General features: G+C 31.3%; 3 protein-coding genes across 3 annotated transcripts; 2 read left to right on the top strand and 1 right to left on the bottom strand.

Moving 5' to 3' along the window:
• Window positions 1–448: 448 nt before the first annotated feature.
• HELRODRAFT_86877 (hypothetical protein) lies at window positions 449–2,257 on the bottom strand (the record flags this gene model as incomplete). The annotated part of the gene is made up of 4 exons (XM_009028234.1): window positions 449–717; window positions 825–918; window positions 1,062–1,157; window positions 2,129–2,257. 4 exons carry the CDS (start codon window positions 2,255–2,257, stop codon window positions 449–451), a joined length of 588 nt encoding a protein of 195 aa, XP_009026482.1.
• Window positions 2,258–11,360: 9,103 nt separating this feature from the next.
• On the top strand, window positions 11,361–16,048 carry HELRODRAFT_193572 (hypothetical protein; the record flags this gene model as incomplete). Its single annotated transcript, XM_009028295.1, has 1 exon — window positions 11,361–16,048. One exon carries the CDS (start codon window positions 11,361–11,363, stop codon window positions 15,909–15,911), a length of 4,551 nt encoding a protein of 1,516 aa, XP_009026543.1. The 3' UTR covers window positions 15,912–16,048.
• Window positions 16,049–18,118: 2,070 nt separating this feature from the next.
• HELRODRAFT_179455 (hypothetical protein) lies at window positions 18,119–19,845 on the top strand (the record flags this gene model as incomplete). The annotated part of the gene is made up of 2 exons (XM_009028294.1): window positions 18,119–18,887; window positions 19,766–19,845. 2 exons carry the CDS (start codon window positions 18,119–18,121, stop codon window positions 19,843–19,845), a joined length of 849 nt encoding a protein of 282 aa, XP_009026542.1.
• Window positions 19,846–21,494: the final 1,649 nt, after the last annotated feature.

The following is a 21,494-nucleotide window of genomic DNA, read 5'->3' as shown; positions in this document are numbered from 1 at the left end:
CCGCCTCACCACAAAGCGAGGCTAGGCGCCTTTAACCATTATGCCATCACGCCAAATCATGTGGATATTGTGTGGTCAATCATTTGAATTCTAACTCGTAATTAGTTTAGTCAAAAAAAGTGTTTTGACTTGCGCCGCTATTACGCAATGGTATACTATGCTATCTGTCCGGAGCTCAAAGACTCATACTCTTATGATGCAGTGCTTACGTGTGCATGTACGGCGTGGATAGTACAACCTTTGTGGCCCGAATGTTTGATTACATGAATATAGAATAACATGTAACCAAAGACGGCTGCGTCATGAAGATAAAAAAAAACCTACTATAGTTTTACCACAATAAAAACTTAGCAAAATATACTTTAATAAATAATTGTTGTATTCTATAACCATTGACGAATAAAATGATACAAATTTACATTATCTTTTATTGGTTGTAATTAAAAAACTAAACAGCAACGCGTAACAATTTGGCAGCTTTAAGTTCTTGAAGTTCAAGTTTTTGTTTTTCAACAATTTCTCGCCTTTCTTTGAGGAATTGGGCATAAAAATTTTCATCAAGTTCCTCAACGACTTCAATGCCACATGAATGGGCCGTTCCTATAATTGACTGACAAATTTCGTTTAATGGTACATGTTTCCAACATGGGTCTGCTGATTTGATGGCAGCGATTTCATAGATGTGCTTCAGGCTTACGAAACCTGACACTTCACGTCCTGCAGAGAAATTTAAAATAGAAACATCTCAATAAATTATACAAAGTGCTGGACAATGTTTGGCACAAACATTTTTTAATGTTTAAACTTTAAAATTTTTAGTGAACCTGTTTTCATGGCTCCCCTGTCAATGCCTGCTGCCAGTTTCAAGAAATAAGAAACTGGAGGATTGTGAATGACCAAATTGTAAGATCTGTCAGACTGAATTATTTCAAGAGATAATATTCATTCATGTAAAAACTATGTTTTATATTTTCTTCCCATATTAAAATGCTAGAAATATTAAATCAATTTGACTTTTACTCAGTTGAATGAAACATTTTGAATTTCTGGAAAAAACAAACATTTATTGTTATCCTAGTTGGCAGTGGTGTTCCTTCTTTAATGTTTTTGGTTTTTTCATTGAAATCTTTACAAAAATTGGCAATTTGAATATTTCTCTGTCAAAAATTCAATTGAACTGTATATAAATTACATGTGACATATCAACGCGCACACACCCCACACACAAACACACACACATACAAACACTAAAAATACCTATAGAAAGTTTATAATTGTTTGAAGTAGTATTTAGTAAAAACATTGAATTACAAAATGGAATTGAAATATAGCTCTTTGAACATTTACAGCACCATTTAAGCACCATTAAAATCTACATGATCTAAATCTTTTTTATTTATTTTTTTTATATTTAACATTATATGTTTACCATAGTTTCTTTAGGCCAATGTCAATGCCATAGCTCTATGAAGTGCTAGATGTAATTCATACATGACATGTTGTTTAATGATCTTTTAAATACTAATTCAAACAGATAAAAATTTACAATGTGTTATAATTCAATTCCTATGCCTACATATAAAAAATGAAAGAGCCATATGGATCCATTTTTTAATTTACAACACGATATGATATATACGTATAGTATATGTACAGATACAAAAAGCTTTTAAGAGCTTTTTAAAATGTTCATTACATTTTTCGACACTATATTTTTATAGTGATATTACAATGGTGATGTTAAAATTATTTATATATTTTAAAACTCTTTTCAATTTTGAAAACATTCTTATATTTTTAAATTATTATTAAATCATTTTTCAAAAACGACTTTCTTAACAATTATTTATTAATTTTAACTTTTAGTTATACAGTGGGAGGTATTTTTATATATCATTTTAATAATTAATTAAATTAAAATGTTAATCTAAATTTTAAATTTAAAAAAACTAATAAAATACATGATACATGAAAGAAAATCCTGTCTAAGTCAAACTAAATTACTAAAACCAAGGACAAGAAGGACTGATCTCCACTTTTACCATAATAATGGCATGTGTGTAATTAAAAATAATATTACTCTAATTAATTTTTAATTGTAAAACTAAAAGTAAAATAAGGAAATCACTTGTCCAAGCTGGGTCCCTAATGGTGGGGCTGGTGAAGCCAGTCCGGCCGGAATCGTTACGGATAAAAATGGTGGGTGATTAATTTTTTCGGAAATTTTTTTCATACCCTTTGCTACAACTTTCGACATTTTCTTCGAAGCCATGTTAGCACGATTTCTACAGTCTCAAAGTTTTTCTAAGCAACATACACCTGCACGTACAACTCAAATCAACTACAATTGTATTGGCGATCAACCGCACGTATTAATTACAATAAATTTGAAAGTGCATCGAATATTGACTGGGTTTGACTAAAGGCGGAAAATTCAATCAATCAATCAATTAGTTTATAAAGCGCTATTTACGCGATGTTCAACAGCGCTCCTCAATGAATTTTGCAAACTGATGGGTCTTGAGATCCGCTAAACTTACTAAAGTGAATATTTAAATAAGATCATTGTTGATGCAGCATCCGGGTTCGAATGTAAAGAGATCCCCAACTATCGCATGCAGAAGTATGAGATGCGTCAATTCGCGTGCATTTATATACTGTGTGTTTGTAATCATAATGCGCCTCAAACAGAGCGCACAAACATCATAACCCGGAGGTGATGTTGCATTTCGGCAACTGCAGTGATAAATTAATTCACTCTGCGTCGTAGTTAATTTTACCAAAAGAGGTGAATGTTTGGGAACCACGAAATTCGCAGTATGAAGTTGAGCAATATTTGTAAAATGTTGAACTTATGGAATTTTTTATTCGATTTATTTTTAAAAAAGAAAACAAGCGCTTCTATTTTGAGAGCGTATTATACATACTTACAAACAATATATATATATATATATATATATATATATATATATATATATATATATATATATATATATATATATAGTTATTTAAGAAATATCACAGCATTTTCCGCATTGTTGAGTTTGTAACTAAGTTTTTCATTTTTTCAAACAATTATTTTATCTGATGATGGTAAAGGTTACCGAAAAAAACTTTTATGTAAATGTATTTATAAAAAATGAAATATAAAATAATTACAAATTTTATTATTATTTTGAATAAATTGAATAATATCGATAAAATAATTGCTCGAAAAATTGAAAAACTTAGTTACAAAGTCAACAATGCGGAAAACGTGGTGATATTTCTTAATAACTGTATATACGACAGTCTGAATACAAATATATATATATATATGTATATATATATATATATATATATATATATATATGTTTTGTTTGATTGAATAAAAGTGATTTGATTTGATTTGATATATGTTAGTAATAGACCATAATTTTTACAATATTCCATAAATTCTACCGAATGTTTGGCGTAAACCTGGGATTGAATTGCACCAAAGTAATATACCAGAACAGCAACTACACGCATCTTAAAATTGCAGAAGCAGTCCTAATCGACATCAATAAACCAAAAATAAATATACAACAAAAAATGACAACCTCACTTCCAACCCAGCGCTTAACACCAAAGTAATATACCAGAACAGCAACTACACACATCTTAAAATTGCAGAAGCAGTCCTAATCGACATCAATAAACCAAAAATAAATATACAACAAAAAATGACAACCTCACTTCCAACCCGGCGCTTAACCAACAACGAAAACAAAGAAGTAATAAAAACTAGCATCGTAAATAGTGACAAAGAAGAATATGATGCTATCGATGAAGAAAAGGAGACCAAAGAAGATGACCAGCCAATTAAGAAACCTGACACCTAATTCGCATCAAAGTTCAATTTTACAACACCAAAGTTAATTTTTACAACGTCAAAGTTAATCTTGACAAAGTCAATATTTCCCTATATATACAACAGGAGCACTGACGATGATTCATTCGGAATCGAAATATGGCCTTATTTGCAGCATGAATTCGAAAAATAAGTTTATTTTGAATTTTAATAAACTAAACGTTCACCAAAAGCTTTATTGAGAAAAATCGAAAAAACGAACTACAAACATATTAACGCCAAACATTCGGTAGAATTTATAGAATATTGTAAATATATATATATATATATATATATATATATATATATATATATAATATATGTTGGTAATAGAAATGTATATATTCATTTATTTATATATATATAGAGAGAGAATTTATATATGCCTTAATATTACTCAAAGGCATTCTTGAACTTAGTGGAAATGATGCATACAAAAAAGCGTTTTTAGATCATTACAAAATTAACTTTCAAAACTGGTTGGTGCAGACTTTTTGTTACGGGCTTCCATTTCCTATATCATTTTTCATCCCTTATTAAAGTTCTTTCGACCGTTTCATTCCGCCATTCCTTTATGTCGTGCTGGCCCCTTCCTTATCTGAAATATTGTCTTAGCTGCATTCGGCATGCTATTTTTCACTCTAGCCCATGATTTCTCTACACCCAGATCCTTATCAACAATGTTACTTCCCGTTTGAACCATATTTTGATATGCTTTCATGGTTTCCGGTTTTCTCAATTTCCAAGTTTTATTTCTGGGCTCTGTAATCTTTTTTGTCTTTCCCTCCCGTCTTAGTATAAATCACATGCCAGGAGCTTATACTGCTTAACACATTCTTCACCAAAAAACGTTCTGACATTTTTTAAACGCCTGTGGCTTTCTCTTTTAACAAAAATGAAATCTACTATGCTTTTGACCTTCACTGATTTATACGTTAGTAAATGCAATGGTTTATTCTTAAACAAAGTGTTGTAAATAAATCCTCATGTTCATGGCGATTCCAAAATCTAAAATTTTTTTCACCATTTTTGCTTCTTTCTTCATACTTTATTCAACTGTTTACTGGTTCATAACAATTACATTTTTTCCCTAAAATATCCATTTAAGCCTCTAAAATCAATTTTTTTAGGTATCTCAATCATCATTTCATTTGACTCATCCTAAAATTTATTTTTACCCTATTTTTTTACCGCTTTGATGAGTATATCCTGAAATTATATTTAACAACCCCTCTCCATGTGATAGTTTTAACATCATGCACATGTTGCTGCCCCTTACTACTCCAGCCACCTTATTTATCCAAGGTTCAATTATCTTTATTTCCACTCTTGCTTCAGCTTTATAATTTTTTCGTCCAAAATAATTTATACTTTTTTTGGCTCTTTTATTAGTCTGGTCCGTTGTTTCTTCCATCGAACTTCTTGTAATCAGCATCCTATCTACTATTTTCTTAATAATGTTTCAGTAACTTATATGTTCTTTCAGACAACGCACCTAAATTCCAAAATTGGAGTCTCACACTGGCTAATTTTTTATTTAGTGGGTACTGCGTGTTAACGTATTGTGCTACTACAGAATCGGACGCATTGCTTGCCCTGCTTCGAAAGGGTCACAAGCTCTTTTGACGTCCTGATGACCTCTACAATAATAATTTATTCAGCGAAACACAAACAGACTAACGCTTGTTACACCACCCTGTATAAAAGAGAAAAGAAAAAAAAGATTTTCAAAATTCAACAAAAACAATTGAAAAAATTGAACTACTAAATAACCAAAAATACCTAAGATCACCTATAATAATATGACAGTAGTTGCAAAACTTGACAGTAGTTGCAAAAAAGTGAATATTTAAATAAAATCATGAATTTGACCCTTAAATAAACTTAGAGAAGCAGAATTCTTAATGTAAACAAGTAATACATCCAAAGACGAATAGACGCAGAAAGAACAGAATTAAAGAGAAGTTTGTATCGGGAGTTGGTAATAAAAATCAGGTGTATTTCTTAACACGGTAGAGCGACTATTAAACAAGCAACATAGATGATTATGAAGAGAAGGGCAATAATTTAACTTGTGTAATTTATAAAAAATAACAAAGAATAGAAAATATGTAATAGGTTAATATTTAAGATTTCATATATAGAGTAGTAAAAACGAATATGATTAAATTTATTTAGACCATAAACAATACTTTAGAAGTAATTTTGACATGTATTGAGAGCGTGAAGATTTGGACGTAAGCCAGAAACCCCAAATGGAAATGTAACATAAAAGATATATCAGAGATATAAGGTATATAATATACATGTGGTTTTTTTTTATGTCTCTTTCTCTCTCACTTTCTATATATATATATATATACATACATATAATTAGAATAAATATAACGGCCTTCGCTCATTTTTGACGGTCGAGCAAGGAGCTTACTTCCGGAGGGGAATTGGAGGGTGATTTTTTATCGCCCAAGTCTAAAATTATGATCGTTTATTTACTAATTTCGGAATATTGCTTTTATTTAAAATGTTTTGAAAGGTGATACTAGATGCTGTTTTAGGATAGATATTGCTGTATGACGGTTTTTGCATTTTAAATTAAAAAAATTTTTTGTGAACTATTCTAACACTTGACTCGTTAACGATTAACTGTGTGTAACCGGTAAGGGTAACGTAACATTAACGACGACTAATTAGTAATTAAATTACTAAACTCTAATAATTAAGCTAAAACTAAACTACTAATTCTAATTAAAATAAATAACAGATAGCACTAATCATTAGACTACTAGAGACTACCAACCACTACACTACTACATACTACAACTACTACACTAACAGCACTTGTTCCTAAAATCCTAAATCCTATTGCTTGATTGGTTGTAAAATTTTTACTTAAAATGCTTAGGCCTGGGAATAAAGAATATACTAAATTAAATAAATATATTAAACAACTTATCAATCAATTTTATAAAATAAACAATTTTGTTTAATTCATGCTTCAAGCTCCTCAAGCTAATATTGCAATTTAATTAAAATTTATTTATCATGATATGAGTGATTCAAACTAAATTTTTTTTCATTTAATGTTTTATAAAATATTCCTCATTCTTAAATTATATTACATGTTGTTATTAAATTTATTAAAGATGTCCTGGTTATGACAATGTCCTGGTTATGACATTAAACTGACCCTCACTGCCTTGTGAGTGATGTTGGATCATCAAAGACTAGGCCCACCGCTTATAACTGTGGTTGCGTAAGGAAGGGCGTCCTGCGTAAAAATTAGCCAAATAAATTACTTATGATGACAGAAGTGACAATGGCCCTCAGTATCTGAATGGCATCGAGGGGTATTTTGGTTTCATCATAGGTAGCCAAACGGCAACCCCCTATCTCGGGGAAAATGTCGTCTAAACGTGTGTTGTTGTTGTATTAAATTTATTAAAGATAATGTGTGATTCCAGTGATTCATCATCCATGACTTGTTAGATCATAATCATTCAGTTTTAAAGTATCCCCATCACCATAACCAATGAGGTTAGTAGAAATTGCAGTTAGAATGTTGTGTTATTAATTATCATTAATTTACTAAATGCTGCGCATACCTATGGCAAGTAAATAAAATGATTAAGCATATAAATAGCCACAATCAAATTAATTTATACAGGCACCTATATGATTTGGATAATAATAATTAAAAATATTGGTATCATTGAAAATAAATAGTCATAAATAAAAAATAAATCATAAGTTGCTAAAAATAATAGTTCCTGTAAGATTTTGCCTTACACCTACATCTTTTTTTCATTCTTATATTGTAATAAATGTTTGTTATCAAACATATCAAGGACAATGAGTGATTTCTCAATCCATGACTAGATTGAATGTCATGATCCTACAGTTCCAGAAGATCCCCATCACCATTAGTCAATAAGGTTTGTAGAAATCACCCCAGGCTTACTTACCATCAATGTTTTGTAGCCACCTTTTAATGTAGTGTTAATAAAATGACATTGAGAATAGTTATTTAAAACAATCTTATTAAAATTATTGAACAGGTATGACAAGATTACTTTCTTAATGTCCTAGTTTGAGGAAGATGTAGACCATTTGTCCAAAGATAATCATATGCCTTAGGCCCATCCATACAAATGCAGTGTCAACACGAATGAATTTTGATCAGAGTCATATGTTCTAATTTTTTTAAACTTTTCCAGAAATTTTTCTGTTAATTTATTTGTTTCATTAAAAACTTGATGTGTATTTCATATAAAAAAAACTTGATTATGCCAATTTAATTAACTTGTTAAGCATTAATATAAAATTGACTCTACTTGTAATGGTGATTGGTATGATGATGATGATCCCAGTCCTAAGCAGGGTTTATTATTCACAATGTCATTATGCCCTTTCTAAGTTTTAATAAAATACTTGGATAATATTGTTGAATGCATTTTATATTTTTTGTATAGATAAGAATGTTGCTATGTACAATGATGATGTGAATTGCTTCCTTGTGTAACTGATGACATATAAATATAACTAACTTGAAAACATGGGAATGTTTCCTTCAGCATTCTTGCATTTTTTGATGGAAGCCATTTGAAATCATTTATTTCCTATCTGATGCACTTACTAAATCCAATCGTTTCGCATTTCTACATTTTGAGGAAATCTGAAATTTTATAAACTTACAGAAACTTGTGCATTTCTTAAGTATTGCTTTTAATAATAAAATGGTAATTCATGAGAGCATTATTATAATGATTATAAAAATATAAATATAATAGTCTATAAAATAAAATATATGTAATTGTAAACAAAATAGTTCTATTCAGTGAGTATAGGGATAGTTGTTACATTTATTTTAGTGTGAAGTTAAATTTGGAAATAAACTTGTGAAAAGATGCATCAGAAAGTTTCTTATTTCTATTTAAAATTAAAATAAATTAATCATTGAATGCAATTTTAATGCTACTGGTAGGCATGTCTGTATAGCTACAAAACTAAAATTTACTTAAAAACTAAATTATTGTATCTGACACGAGAATTAGTAAATATACAAAAACTGAAAAACAAATGACAATATAAAAATTTAAACATTTATTGAAAGAGTTTATTCAGTCAGAAAAATTAACAAAACAAGAACGAAAAGTAAAAAAGCTTCAAATTACACCATTAACAACAATTTTTCAGTCATTACAATTTGTAACAAAATTTTAGTTTTTTTTAAATTTTTATTTAATGTGATAATTAATAATTTTCATTTGGTTTAAATTTAAAAAAATAAAATCAACATTATCGAAAATAATTAAAAGTTGAAAAAATTGAGGTTCTTTGCCTATCTCAGCTTCAACCCATAAGAAAGTGCTGTATGTTGGTAAAGAGGCCTCCCTTTGTATATATATAAATATATATATATATATAGAAAGAGAGAAAAAGAGAGAGAGAGTTTATATATATATACCTATAACAGGTAAATTAAAGATTTATATGCGGGGCTATCTCATTTTATAACCTGCTTAAATATGTTTTTGATTCTACTAATGTTTTTATGATTTATCTATGAATTAAAATTATAATTAATATATAACAATAACTCAGTCAGCTTTTTAGTTACAAACTCTATTATTCTACCAAAACAACCCTGTTTGGTTTTTTTTTATGACAAGCTCTGAAAGTTTTTCTTAGATGATTGAATAGAGGTTTGCTTCAATTTTTTCAGTTAAGTTACCAGTAAACATTGATATTGTAATATGGTTATTGAAATTGTTCATCATAGATTTTCAATAATTGTTGCTTTTTTAAAATACTTACTCCCTATAGAGCCACACACACACACACACACACACACACACACACACACACACACACACACACACACACACACATACACGCACGCACGCGCACACACACACAACACACACTCACTGAGTTTCACAAAGAAAGAGTGAAATAGAACTGTAACCTTTTTATCAAAGAAAGTATTCGCTACAGCATTGCAAGATGCGGTATCCTACCCGCCTGAGCCAACCAAATTACAAAAATGTGCAATTAGTGACTTTTTTAATTAGGACAAAAATTTTAAAAAATATGGATAACAGTAGTGGAGAATGGAAACGGATACTTGATATTAGATTATAAACATTCAATATTTCAATATATTTATTATTTGGCTATCAATAAAATTATAATACTCGGATTTATCAACTGATTGACGACATCCTCTGACCTGCTTTCAAGTGGCTATTAGTAATCTGTATCTTCAACTAACTGTCGTTTATTACTTTAATAATAATAATGATAACAACAACAACAATAATAATAATAATAATAATAATAACAATATAATAATAATAATAACAACAACAATAATAATAGCTAATATAACGAAAATAATAAAAAACAATAATATGGTTCTTCCCCCTAAAAATAAGTCGTAGATTGCTTAAGAATATTTGACAGAGTGTGTATGTAGCACATATGTCTCGATGTAGTAACGTCCGCAGATGTTACGCCGAGACATCTGTGGTATGCAGTAGTAGCGGTAGTTACGTACCGAGCAGAAGAACATTGCATAGCGTTATGAAAATAACAGGAAGTGGCGTTACAAAATGTTTACGATTGGTCCACAAATGACGCACTTGTAGAATTAGTTACATTAGCAAAAAATTTATGGATAAATGATCAAGAAAATTAAATAATGTCTCAACAGAGAATGATTAATATTAATTTCTAAAACGTCACAAATAAACAAAACAACATATGCACAAATAAACAATGTGTTAAGTTATGCATGACCATTTCCTAAACTAAAGGTATATATAAATATATATATATATATATATATATATATATATATATAATATAACAACAACAACTTACAGATATACAAAAGAATTAACAAGGCGATATATGATCGGATTGTTGCACTGTTGAAAACCACCGTAAGCTCTTGTTGATAAAGAACAAAATATAACATGCAGTAAAGAGCGTTAAGAGAGATTGTATTTGGTAGCCTGAAATACATGAACCCTTATATTTCATTGATCGCCAGGGCAACAAAAACTGAATGTATAAAATGTTTGTAGATGAAACAAGATGATTTGTTGCCATGGTGTTGCTTAGTTAAACAACCTCAAGAATCTGAAAACACAACTCAGTTAATATGTGTTTTTGATTATTCTTTAATTTTCGGATCATTACTAATTCGCTGTTATCCTGCCATAGTTGCAGTATGAAAAATGTTTCGCAAGCTTTCATTTAGTTTCTCTTAGTGTTGATAAGGGATAAAATGTATTACAACGTCTAAATATCGTTTTGTTTTTTGTTATCGTTAAAATTTAATTGAAATTTTTGCAGTAATATAAATTTATTTTTTAATTATAATTTTAGATTGGGACTGGATTCATGGATCGATGTAAAAATCATTTAAAGAAATTTCGTAACAAAAATAAAAAAAATTGAAACTGCAAAAATAATTTGATTGGAAATGTCAAGTTCATCTGATAGCGAAGAGACAACAAGCTCATCCGATTGCAGTGACAGCAGTAGCGAAACTTCTGAAGAAAGTTCAGGAACAACGAGTTATGATAAAGAGGAAGACGAAACAACGGCCACAACATTCATTTCCTCTTCTAAACCTTCTGTCTCGCTTTCTTGCTTTCATAAAAATAGACAACCAATAAAAACGTCAATTACCAGCAGAAAATGCATTTCTACCGAGTTGTTGCAATTTTTCACTATTAAAGATACTATTCCAAAATTAAATAACGCTGACAAGTTACAAGAAAAAAACAAAAAAATAATAAGTTTTAATAATGAGATTGGAAAAACGGAAAAATCTAGAAAAAATGATAGCGAAGAGGATAATATTAAGAAATTGATTTCTTTGCTGGAAGAGTTGAAAAAAAGCACTTTGTTGGGCGATTCTATGCATCAAGTTTCAAAAAATGTTGAACAAAATTGTGCAGCAAACAATGAAACTGAAAATATTTTTGTCGATTTTGTAACGCAGTTGGTTTTGGCGCATTTACCGAAAGCGCAGTTAAATGAATTTAGTGGTGCTAATAACAGTTTGAACGTATACAATAACACTACTTCGTTTACATCAGGTCAGCATAACAACTTCATTCCAGATCTAAATATGATAGAAAAAGTCACAGGAACACGTTCCCCTTATGTTTCTCCGCCGGCCAACAACGTTGAGAATCATCAAAACCAGGGCAGTTGCAGTCAATTTAATAATAATTTTGGCCATAATGTCAAATTGTACGAGTATATGAATAATATAAACAAACAAAGTGGCAGTATGGCGAGTCAAAAAGAAAATTTAGAAAATATCAATACTGGCGAATTAGTTAAAACAATGCTAAATACAAGTTTATATTCAGATCGTAGCTCGCAAAGTTTTCAAATTCCTCAAAGAAACACGTTGGGTGCTGCTTTCAGGAAAGACATCAACATCAACCGAGATATCATTGGAGACGTTTTGAATACCAGGTTTTCTTCTCTACAGTCATTTAACGAATCGAGGCCGAACAACGACGTTGCCTGTTCAGGACGAAATTCTTGCAGGCTTGGTGTTTCTAACGAGAATCACATTAGTTCATCTGTCAATACAAATGATGAAAATTTGAGCACTGGCGTTTCTAATGCAAACAATTTTTCAGCCAGCAAATCGTCAAAAAATAATGAGACTTTTGATTCCAAAATTACATTTCTGGGTCGTCGTGATACCAATAATATTTTTTCCAAGTTGTTACCCGAGCAAAGTTGTTATTCAGGCCCAACAAAATTTGCAGATAATGAAGTGACTCAAAGTATGGCTTCTGCAAATTTTTATAAATTAACGGATGATTCCAAAACGTCTAATTTTTTAAATAATGATTGTTGGGAAACCTACAATAAAAAATTAGAAACGTCAAAAAATTGTAGCCGCAATATTTTGAACAGTTGCAAACAGCATTACGATACGAGCGATGTTGGTTTAACCAACTTGATCAATGAATCGCTAGCGGCGTGTCGTCTGGCAGATGTTGAAACGAGAACTCAACTGCCAATGTCTAAGCAAAACAAAGACAACTTTTTTGATAGCGATTATGAAAATTCGATTAAAAAATTGCTGGTCAGTCGGTGCGTACAAACTTCATTCAATCCTTTAAACGGTGACAGGAAAAATGAATACGATGCATGTTCATATGGAGATATAAGGAAGATAAAAGAAAAGAAAAAATTTTTAGTTTCAACAGAATCGGCTTTAGAAAATGAAAAATGCAAAAACAGCCTTAAAATTGTAAACTGCAAGAAAGACAAAAATGAATTAAAAAAATCAGCTGAAGATTGTTCTGAAAATGATAAAAAGTGTATTTTTGAATCGGATTTGTTTGAAATTGACAGATTAAATGAAGGAAATCAAAAGAACGAATTAAAACGATCTAAAGAAAAGTCTTTGAAAAATGCTTATAAAATTATTTCAAAATTGATTTCGTTGGAAGATGACGAAATAAATGAGAAAATCCACAAGAAGAAATCATCAGAAAATAGTTTAGAAAAAGATGATGATATTATTATAGAATCTGTTAAAATAAAAAAAGATAATAGTGGTAGTAATTTGGAGAATTCCATCGATAAGTGTTGCAAAAAAGACAATAAAATTATTGTTGTTTCAGTGGTGTTAAAAAATGAAATAACGAAAAGTAAAAATGACGAAAATGATTCGAAAAATTTAATAAAAAATTTCCATAAAACTGAGAAAAAAATTATTTCGGAATATAACGTGCTACAAAAGAATTCAAAAACAATTGATAGTTTTGAATTACAGCCTTTAAATTCAGATTTTGAGAGTCGTCTAAACCGGCAAACATCAGCAAAAAAAACAACAACATCGCCGAATCAATCGACGGTTTTGCAAGAGGGAAATGACAGCAACAATCGGAAAACAATAAATAATAAATGCAAGAACGTGGCAAAGAGACGTGAATATTTCGGTTTTAAAAATTATATTGAAATTCCAGTTGATAGGCACTGGAAAAAGCGTCGTAAAACTTCATCCAGAAAAAAAATATCTCGGTGGAATAAAAAATATCACCTATCGTTTAAGCGGTCGTGTAATAAAAAATGCGACATAAAACAAAACACGCAAACACACACTAAATCATCTCCGATCTCTGTGAACATAAAAGACGAAAAGAACGTCAAATCTTCTTTTGACCAGTCAAGTTCTTATAACAACGATCATGTAACCGGTGAAAAAATAATGCAAATCTTAGATAGAGTTTCTACTAGAGAGAGAAAGAATAATTCAGCCTGTTCCTTGGACCCGTCAGATCTCATGATTCATTCTGCTTTAACCAATTCCTTGGAACAAAATTTTATCAAAAATCCGCATAAAGTAAAGAAGGCTTTGTTCCCCGGTGAAATAGAACGAAAAGATTCCATTATGGAAAAATATATGGAGCCGATAACAGGTGAAACTTATTCACAGAATTACTTTTTGAGAATTACAAACTCAGCATGTGCGAAAACAACCGGAAACCCTAGAATAAATTATACTGATGATGGAAAAAATGGATGTGAAAATTTGTTAAAGTTTAATCTGAAAAATAATGTCAAAAGAGATCCCTTGATTGAAACAGTTTTCAGTTTTGAATCGACAACAAATAAATACAAGCCTACAAATAAAACGTCTGAAACGAGCGTTGACAAATCTACATATTTCCCAATAACGAAAGCACTCGATAAGTTAACTCAACCGCAAGTTAGTGAAGCGAATCGTAACGGAAGAAGTTTGAACATGACGTCAAACTCAAAAAATCGTTTTAACAGTCATCTGTCGTCTTCGGTGCAAAATATTCAATTCGACTTCGATAATATAACTTCAACTAGTAGTTCTGAAGAGTGTCATGAAAGGGCTTTTAGCGAAAATTCTTTAAAAAATGCAAGCTCTTTTATTTTTCAATGTGACAGGAATATGTTGAAACACCGTGCAGATGTGCAAAAAACCCAACCCGTAAAAGTAGAGACCACGAAGAAGAAGCGCAGTTTTGTTAATTTAGTGAAGAAAAAAATAAGATCTAAAGGCAAAACTACATTGAATGCTTTTCAGTATAATCAAGCTAAAAATAAAAACAAATCATGTAGAAATTCAGGAGGCTATTTCTATGATACAAAAATTGGATTGTTGAATTCAAATGCTAACTGTAAACAAATATGTGACGCTAACGATAATTACATTAATGTTATTAATAACATCAACAGAGTGGAACTCTCCAATAACAACAGCATTAATAATAACAATACTAATAATACCATTAACAATAATAATAACGAAAACACCATTAAATATAATGTGAATAAAAATGACTCCACAGACACAAATGGATCAATAGAAATCCAGCAAGCCTGCCGCCCCATTGTGCCGTTGAAGCAGACGGCTCACCTGGACGAAGAAGATCCGTGGAATGGGGAGACTTTACTCATGAGGGCTGTCCTCAACAAATCCCACAAACAAGTTGAAGATCTTTTATTTGCTGGCTGCACGATAGACCGCATCGATTATAAAGGTAGAACGGCGTTGACGATATCAATCAGTCTCGTTGATGTTAGAAGTACTTGCATGTTGCTCAAGCACGGTTCTATCTTTAGAAACATTAAAGCTTTACAGGCTGCATATGCCAGATGTTCTGATGTGGTTGAATTCATTAAATTAATGTTCATAATTTCTTATTGTGGAATTAATTTATCAAGAAATATAAAATGGTGGGAGGAAACACTTATAAACGTTGCTGAAAATTGCTTAAAAAATTACAAAAACACAACAGCTGGATTGATGTACTTGGAAAAAATAAAATTTATATCCCATCTCTGTCACCAGCCACCGACTTTGCTTACAAGTTGCATGTTGACTGTTCGAGGTCATTTACTGAAATTGAACAAGGGCAGATCCATTGTTGACTTAATTTCTCACCTACCGTTACCAAAACGTTTAATTTCAATATTATCGTTAGACAATATTGAACATTGCGACAACATAACATTTTGAAATTGTAAATTTTTATCACATTTTTTCAATTTAATATAAATTTGAAATATTTTGTTACCTTTATTTTAACAACTAAGCGCATTTTAACATCTGTTTGAAACTACTGAAATAACGCGAATAAATATAATAAAATAAAATGTTATTGTTTTGATGTAGAAAAGGTGATTCAAACATCCGTAGAGAACTTCACAGCTGATTCCATCAATTTTCTTTAAATCAACTGGTTACGTATTTTTAATAGTGGCTAAGCTAAGAGATAAAAAAACTTATTCCTTAACTTGAAGTGAGATGTTTGAACAAGGTAGCGTCAAAATGCAAATCTTTATGGTTTTTTACACACAAAAAACGTTTTTGAGACATTTGACATTAGACTGATTACTTTTCTGCTTAAATGCAATTTCAAATTAAACTGCAACAAGTGCTGAAAATGATTGAAAGATCGAAAGAGGTCCTGTACACTCGAGAATGAATTGGAAAACTGTATATTTATTATTCTAACTTTAATAAAATAAATAATGACGGCAAAAATTCAGTTAGAAATATTGAGAAAGGTGATAAAAAAAACTATCCAGCGGTAGGAATTTGGTAGATTTCATAAATTACTATATATATATATATATATATATGTATATATGTATATATATATATATATATACATATGTTTGAAGGAGGCCATATTTTATACAATATCGTATAAATTCACACAATCACAACATGCAGCTCCGGTAACCTGCCAAATTCTTGACAACAACACAAAAATAATTTATCAAAACAATTTATTTGGTGTTGGGATAGGTGTAGGCCTATTAACCCAATCTTCGCAACTGCTAGAGTGCCTCGACAGTTTGCGCGACCATTTTTATGCTGGGACACGTCCGAGCCAGGATTCGTCATAGGATAATGACTTGTCATTTAGGTTGGAAACACTTGCCAACAAGGGTCATTTAGCTGTTGCCACTTCTCTGCCGCTTTGAGGCGCAGGTTGGATTTGAGTTGCCACTACCCTGTAACATTGAAGGGCCCACTTCTGACACCACTGTTGTGACTCCTCCTTGATCTCGTATCTACCAACACCGATGTTATAGCTTCAATAATCTCTATATCTCCAACACCGTGTTGTAGATGCCAACGAGAGTCAAGAGTTCGTTTATCCGTAGGTTTAAGATTTCCGATAGATGAACACAACTACTTCAAACGCAAACTTTGTTGAACGTTTATTTGAATATCATCATTGTTGCCGGTTTGTGTATCTGGTGTGTTGCATAGACACAATTTTACAACCACTACCCGCCATAGGCCAGTGTCGTCTCTCACGTTTCATCTCTCACGAGACTCGCCAGTAGCCTGCCGAATAAGGTTTAAGATAACACAACTCTATTATTGTAACCAAGAAAGGAAAATTGAGGTGTCGCGACCAATAGGTAGGAACAACATCGCGTTGTTATAAGGCTTAAGAACCCATTCAGTCGCAAGAGGTATTATTGGTAAACCACTACCCACCGTAGGCCAGACGTACGTTTCGTCTCTCACGAGACTCGTCAGTAGCCTTTATATATATATATATATATATATATATATATATAATATATATTTATTTATTGATATAAATATATATATAGGCTGTCGTAAAGATGTCCTCGCATGGAATCATAGGCTTAGTTTTTCAGGCTGTCATCCGGGGGGTTAGGTAATAAGAAAGAATGAAGAAATAATGAACAAGAACGTCTTCCAGTGTCTACCAGTGTTGATATGCTAACTCGCCAATATTTTTTAATGTACGACGTATTTGTTCAAGTTTCAATTTTTTGGGTTTGCAACTAATTTATTTTAATATGATATGACTTAATTTGTGCTTAATAGCATTTTTATTTTTGATTATTACATTTCATAGTAATAAAAAAAAAATGTACTAATTGGGTGGCACATGCAAGATCAACGTCTTCCAGTGTCTATTTGATGTTGCACGAAATACAAAGATATGACACACACCAATAGCCTGCTTGCATGATGTATAATCTTTATAAATCTGGCCCGTTCGCCAGGAAGCCTATATAAGTTCTGGAGTAGTTTGCTGTGATGTGATGTCATTTAAACATTTATGTCAGAATGGAATGTTTTGTTTCCCTTTGTTAATGTGGTTTCTATAACTAATTCAAAAATTTTATCAAGATGAAAGAGAAGTTATAAAAATTAAAAAACTTAAAAGCATGTTGGAAATATTTTCTCTTTTGTTTTTGTTTGTCTCCGTCTCAATCAACGGTAACGGGGTTTTGTCGTTGGATGCCAGTTACAACCCAAGAACCGGTCATGCAGCTAAGAGAAGTAACGATGCAAACAATTCAACTTTGTTAGTTTTTCATGAAGATCTGCTGGAGAGAAGAGTGAAATCATCAGACGTCATCTTTATCGGGACGATCGTTAAATTGGATGACAAAAACAAAATCATAAACGATGCTCAAAATATTTTAACAAAAAATTACTCGAACGACAACGAGGTGGTAGATTCTAGTACAAACGAGTCAGAATACTTTACATTGTTTTACGGAAATCCCAAGTTAATTGACTCAGATGGAAATGTCAATCTGATGAGAAAAAAGGAAGAAATTGGAAGAAAGAAGATGATGGGTATGGTTGAAGTGGAAAGAGTTCTGAAAGGGGGCTACCTCCTCAGTCTGATGCCTCGCTACGGCAGGATTACTAAGGATGATCTGGGACGTGGCATCTCCAGTAAGAAGTGGGTTCTCGTTCACGACATCAATAAGTTTGGTCAAAAATTGAAAAAGAGAACATTAAAGAAAATGCATCTCAATAATAACAATAATAAAATTGCTAATAATAACAACAACGAGCAACTAAAAGTGAACGATACGAAAATTTTCTTCCTCAAAGAAATGCAGCCACAGATGCTTCACCTGAACTCCTCGCTGATTGATGACACTGCAAACAACGTCAAAATGCTGGAATACGTTGTCAGAAGTATGTACAAACATTTTTAATGCGAGTTTTTTCCGTAAACCCTATCCATATAAAGTTATATGCAGATTCCCATAAGTTGTTTTTTAAATTTTTGTGCTGCTCTGACCATCACAGCTGTTTACAATATGACCCTTAGTAGTACCTGCACCATATTAAAGTATTAAAGATGGCTCAATGGTTAAAGGCGTCTAGTTTTGCTGTTTCAATGACTGGGTTCTAATACAAAGAGATTTCCGCCTATCATATGCAATGTGTACGATGCGTGGTTTGCACGCGTATTCATATACGCTGTGTGTGTTTGTCGTTGAAACCTCTGGAGCAAGCGCAAAAGAGAGAGTAATTTTTAACCTTTAATCCTTATTAATAGGGAAATATTGAGCATCTACGTCACACCCACCAGCACAACATACACACGCGCGCACAAGCAGTTAAACATGCCACAGCATTTGAACCAGTTAAGCGGTCGGGACCGACTTAACACCATTACTTTACGATTTTAAACGCCGATTTATAAGCAATATTATATGCAAGATTTTTTTAAGACAGCTTGGAGAATATAAAAAACACTGTCTACCTTCAAAAATTTTTTTTAACCAAATGTGCCATTTAATGCATTCTTTCATTAATATTTTAAAATTTTTTTATACGTGCATGTTCCTTGAAGCATAATTTATATTTTTGCTTAGCTTGTTGGCGGACACAATTACACTTGTTAAAAAATAAAGAAATACATAAATGAATAAATGAATAAATAGACAGACAAACAAACAAATAAATAAAAATAAGCATTCATTTTCTCGCAAACTTATGAATGTTCGTTATAATCAAATTTGAGCGAATTGTTTCAAATAAAATAAGAAAATGTATTTCCAAATCAGAGGCACATGCAAGAGGGAGTGCTGAGGCTCAATTAATTTGTTACTCTAAAAATCAAGTCACCAGGCATGGGAAAGACTGAAAAAGTTCAAACAAATGAACAAATTTGTGTACTGCTGAACTGAAATGCAATGATTTTTGTAGAAAATGTGAGAAAAATAAAAAAAAGGTGTTATGAAATACAAAAATCTAGTTAAGTTAATAATAAATGATTGAATAAATTATTGACTCCAAATGAAAACGCGAAGTAATATTCATCCCCGAACACCATTATCTTTAAAATGAGGCACCTCCCAGGAGATGCAATAATAAACTGTTGTGTGTATCTGGTGTGATGCACTTCGTTGCTCATCATTGTTGCGGGTTTGTTGCCTGCTGGAGTTTATCTTTTCAAATCTGTTTATCACCAAATTTATATTTAAATTCAGCTGCTTTCAATTTTTTGGTTTCATATTATTTATACATTCATGATTTTAATTATTTTTGTCTTTACGTCCTTTTAAAAGTATGCTTGTCAATGTTTAGCTCCTAACTTATCTTAAAATCTTACAAAAATGATCATTACAATCACAACAACATTTCGGCAAATAATCATTGCAACTCTAAACCTTGAAAGCTGATGTTAACGAATAATAATAAGTTTGATAGTTGATACTAAATGGTTTTCTGATTATCATGAAATTTAATTTGTTCGTTAAAACAGCAGGATATACAATAATAATATTAAACCAACGCAATTAATTTGTCAAATGAACTTCTTTAATATTGACAGCACGTTTTTTTAATCAAAAGTTTCCCAAAAAAAATTAGTATTGATAGTTGGACGTTTTTGTATGCAATGTGCTTGCATCGATCTCGATATGTGGAGTGTGTGCTTGCACGAATTTGTGGAGAAGAAAGAATGTGTGTAAATAAGTTGGAGTGCTACGTATTGGAGTGTTCGTTCAGTTCCATTGTACACATTCGTCTGAAGAGCACTTCTTAATAGTTCTCTGTCTCCATCATCATCTTCCCACATGTGCCTCCCCGCCATCATCATCTCTCATCCATGTATCTCCCACCACAAGCACTTCCTCCATCATCATCTCCCCGCATGTAACTCCCCACCTTCATCATCTCTCCACATGTACCCTCTCCACGTGAACCCTTTTCACAAGCACTTCCTGCATCATCATCTGCACACATGCACACACAAAGCGAACGACATTGGCCTCATAGTTTGTGTACGTTTTATTAAGTACACATTGGAAAGTTACCAAGAAATAAATTTGTTCGTGATATAATGCTTGTTCCATTTTCAAAAATTGTAACATAAAATAAATTAAATTTACATTTATTTGAAATTTAAAGAAGAATAAATGAATAATAAAAAAATAAAAACAACTTGTACGTAGCTATCCAACAGGCAGCCTCTATCAAGAACTCCAACAGATGTAAGAAGACTTTTCTTTGTAACTAACCTATTAATCAATTTTTAGCATTTTATTAATTTAATTCATGACAGTTAATGTTTTTATAACGACATAAATAATAATAATAATTATTATTATTATGTTATTTTTTGATGTACTCATTCCAATTGTATCATAGACTATTTTCATGTTATTAATTATTTTAGACGAAATGAAAGAGTTTCTTTTCATTATTAATGTTAATAACGCTTATTGGTTTAAATTTCTATGTAAGATCTCATGATGATAATTGGCAGATAGAAGCAAGTACTTGCAACAC

Source organism: Helobdella robusta (assembly GCF_000326865.2).
Source record: "Helobdella robusta unplaced genomic scaffold HELROscaffold_54, whole genome shotgun sequence".
In the NCBI taxonomy this organism is placed as follows: Eukaryota; Metazoa; Annelida; class Clitellata; order Rhynchobdellida; family Glossiphoniidae; genus Helobdella; species Helobdella robusta.
The sequence above is the reverse complement of the archived record's forward strand: the minus strand, read 5'-3'. Positions and strand labels throughout refer to the sequence as shown.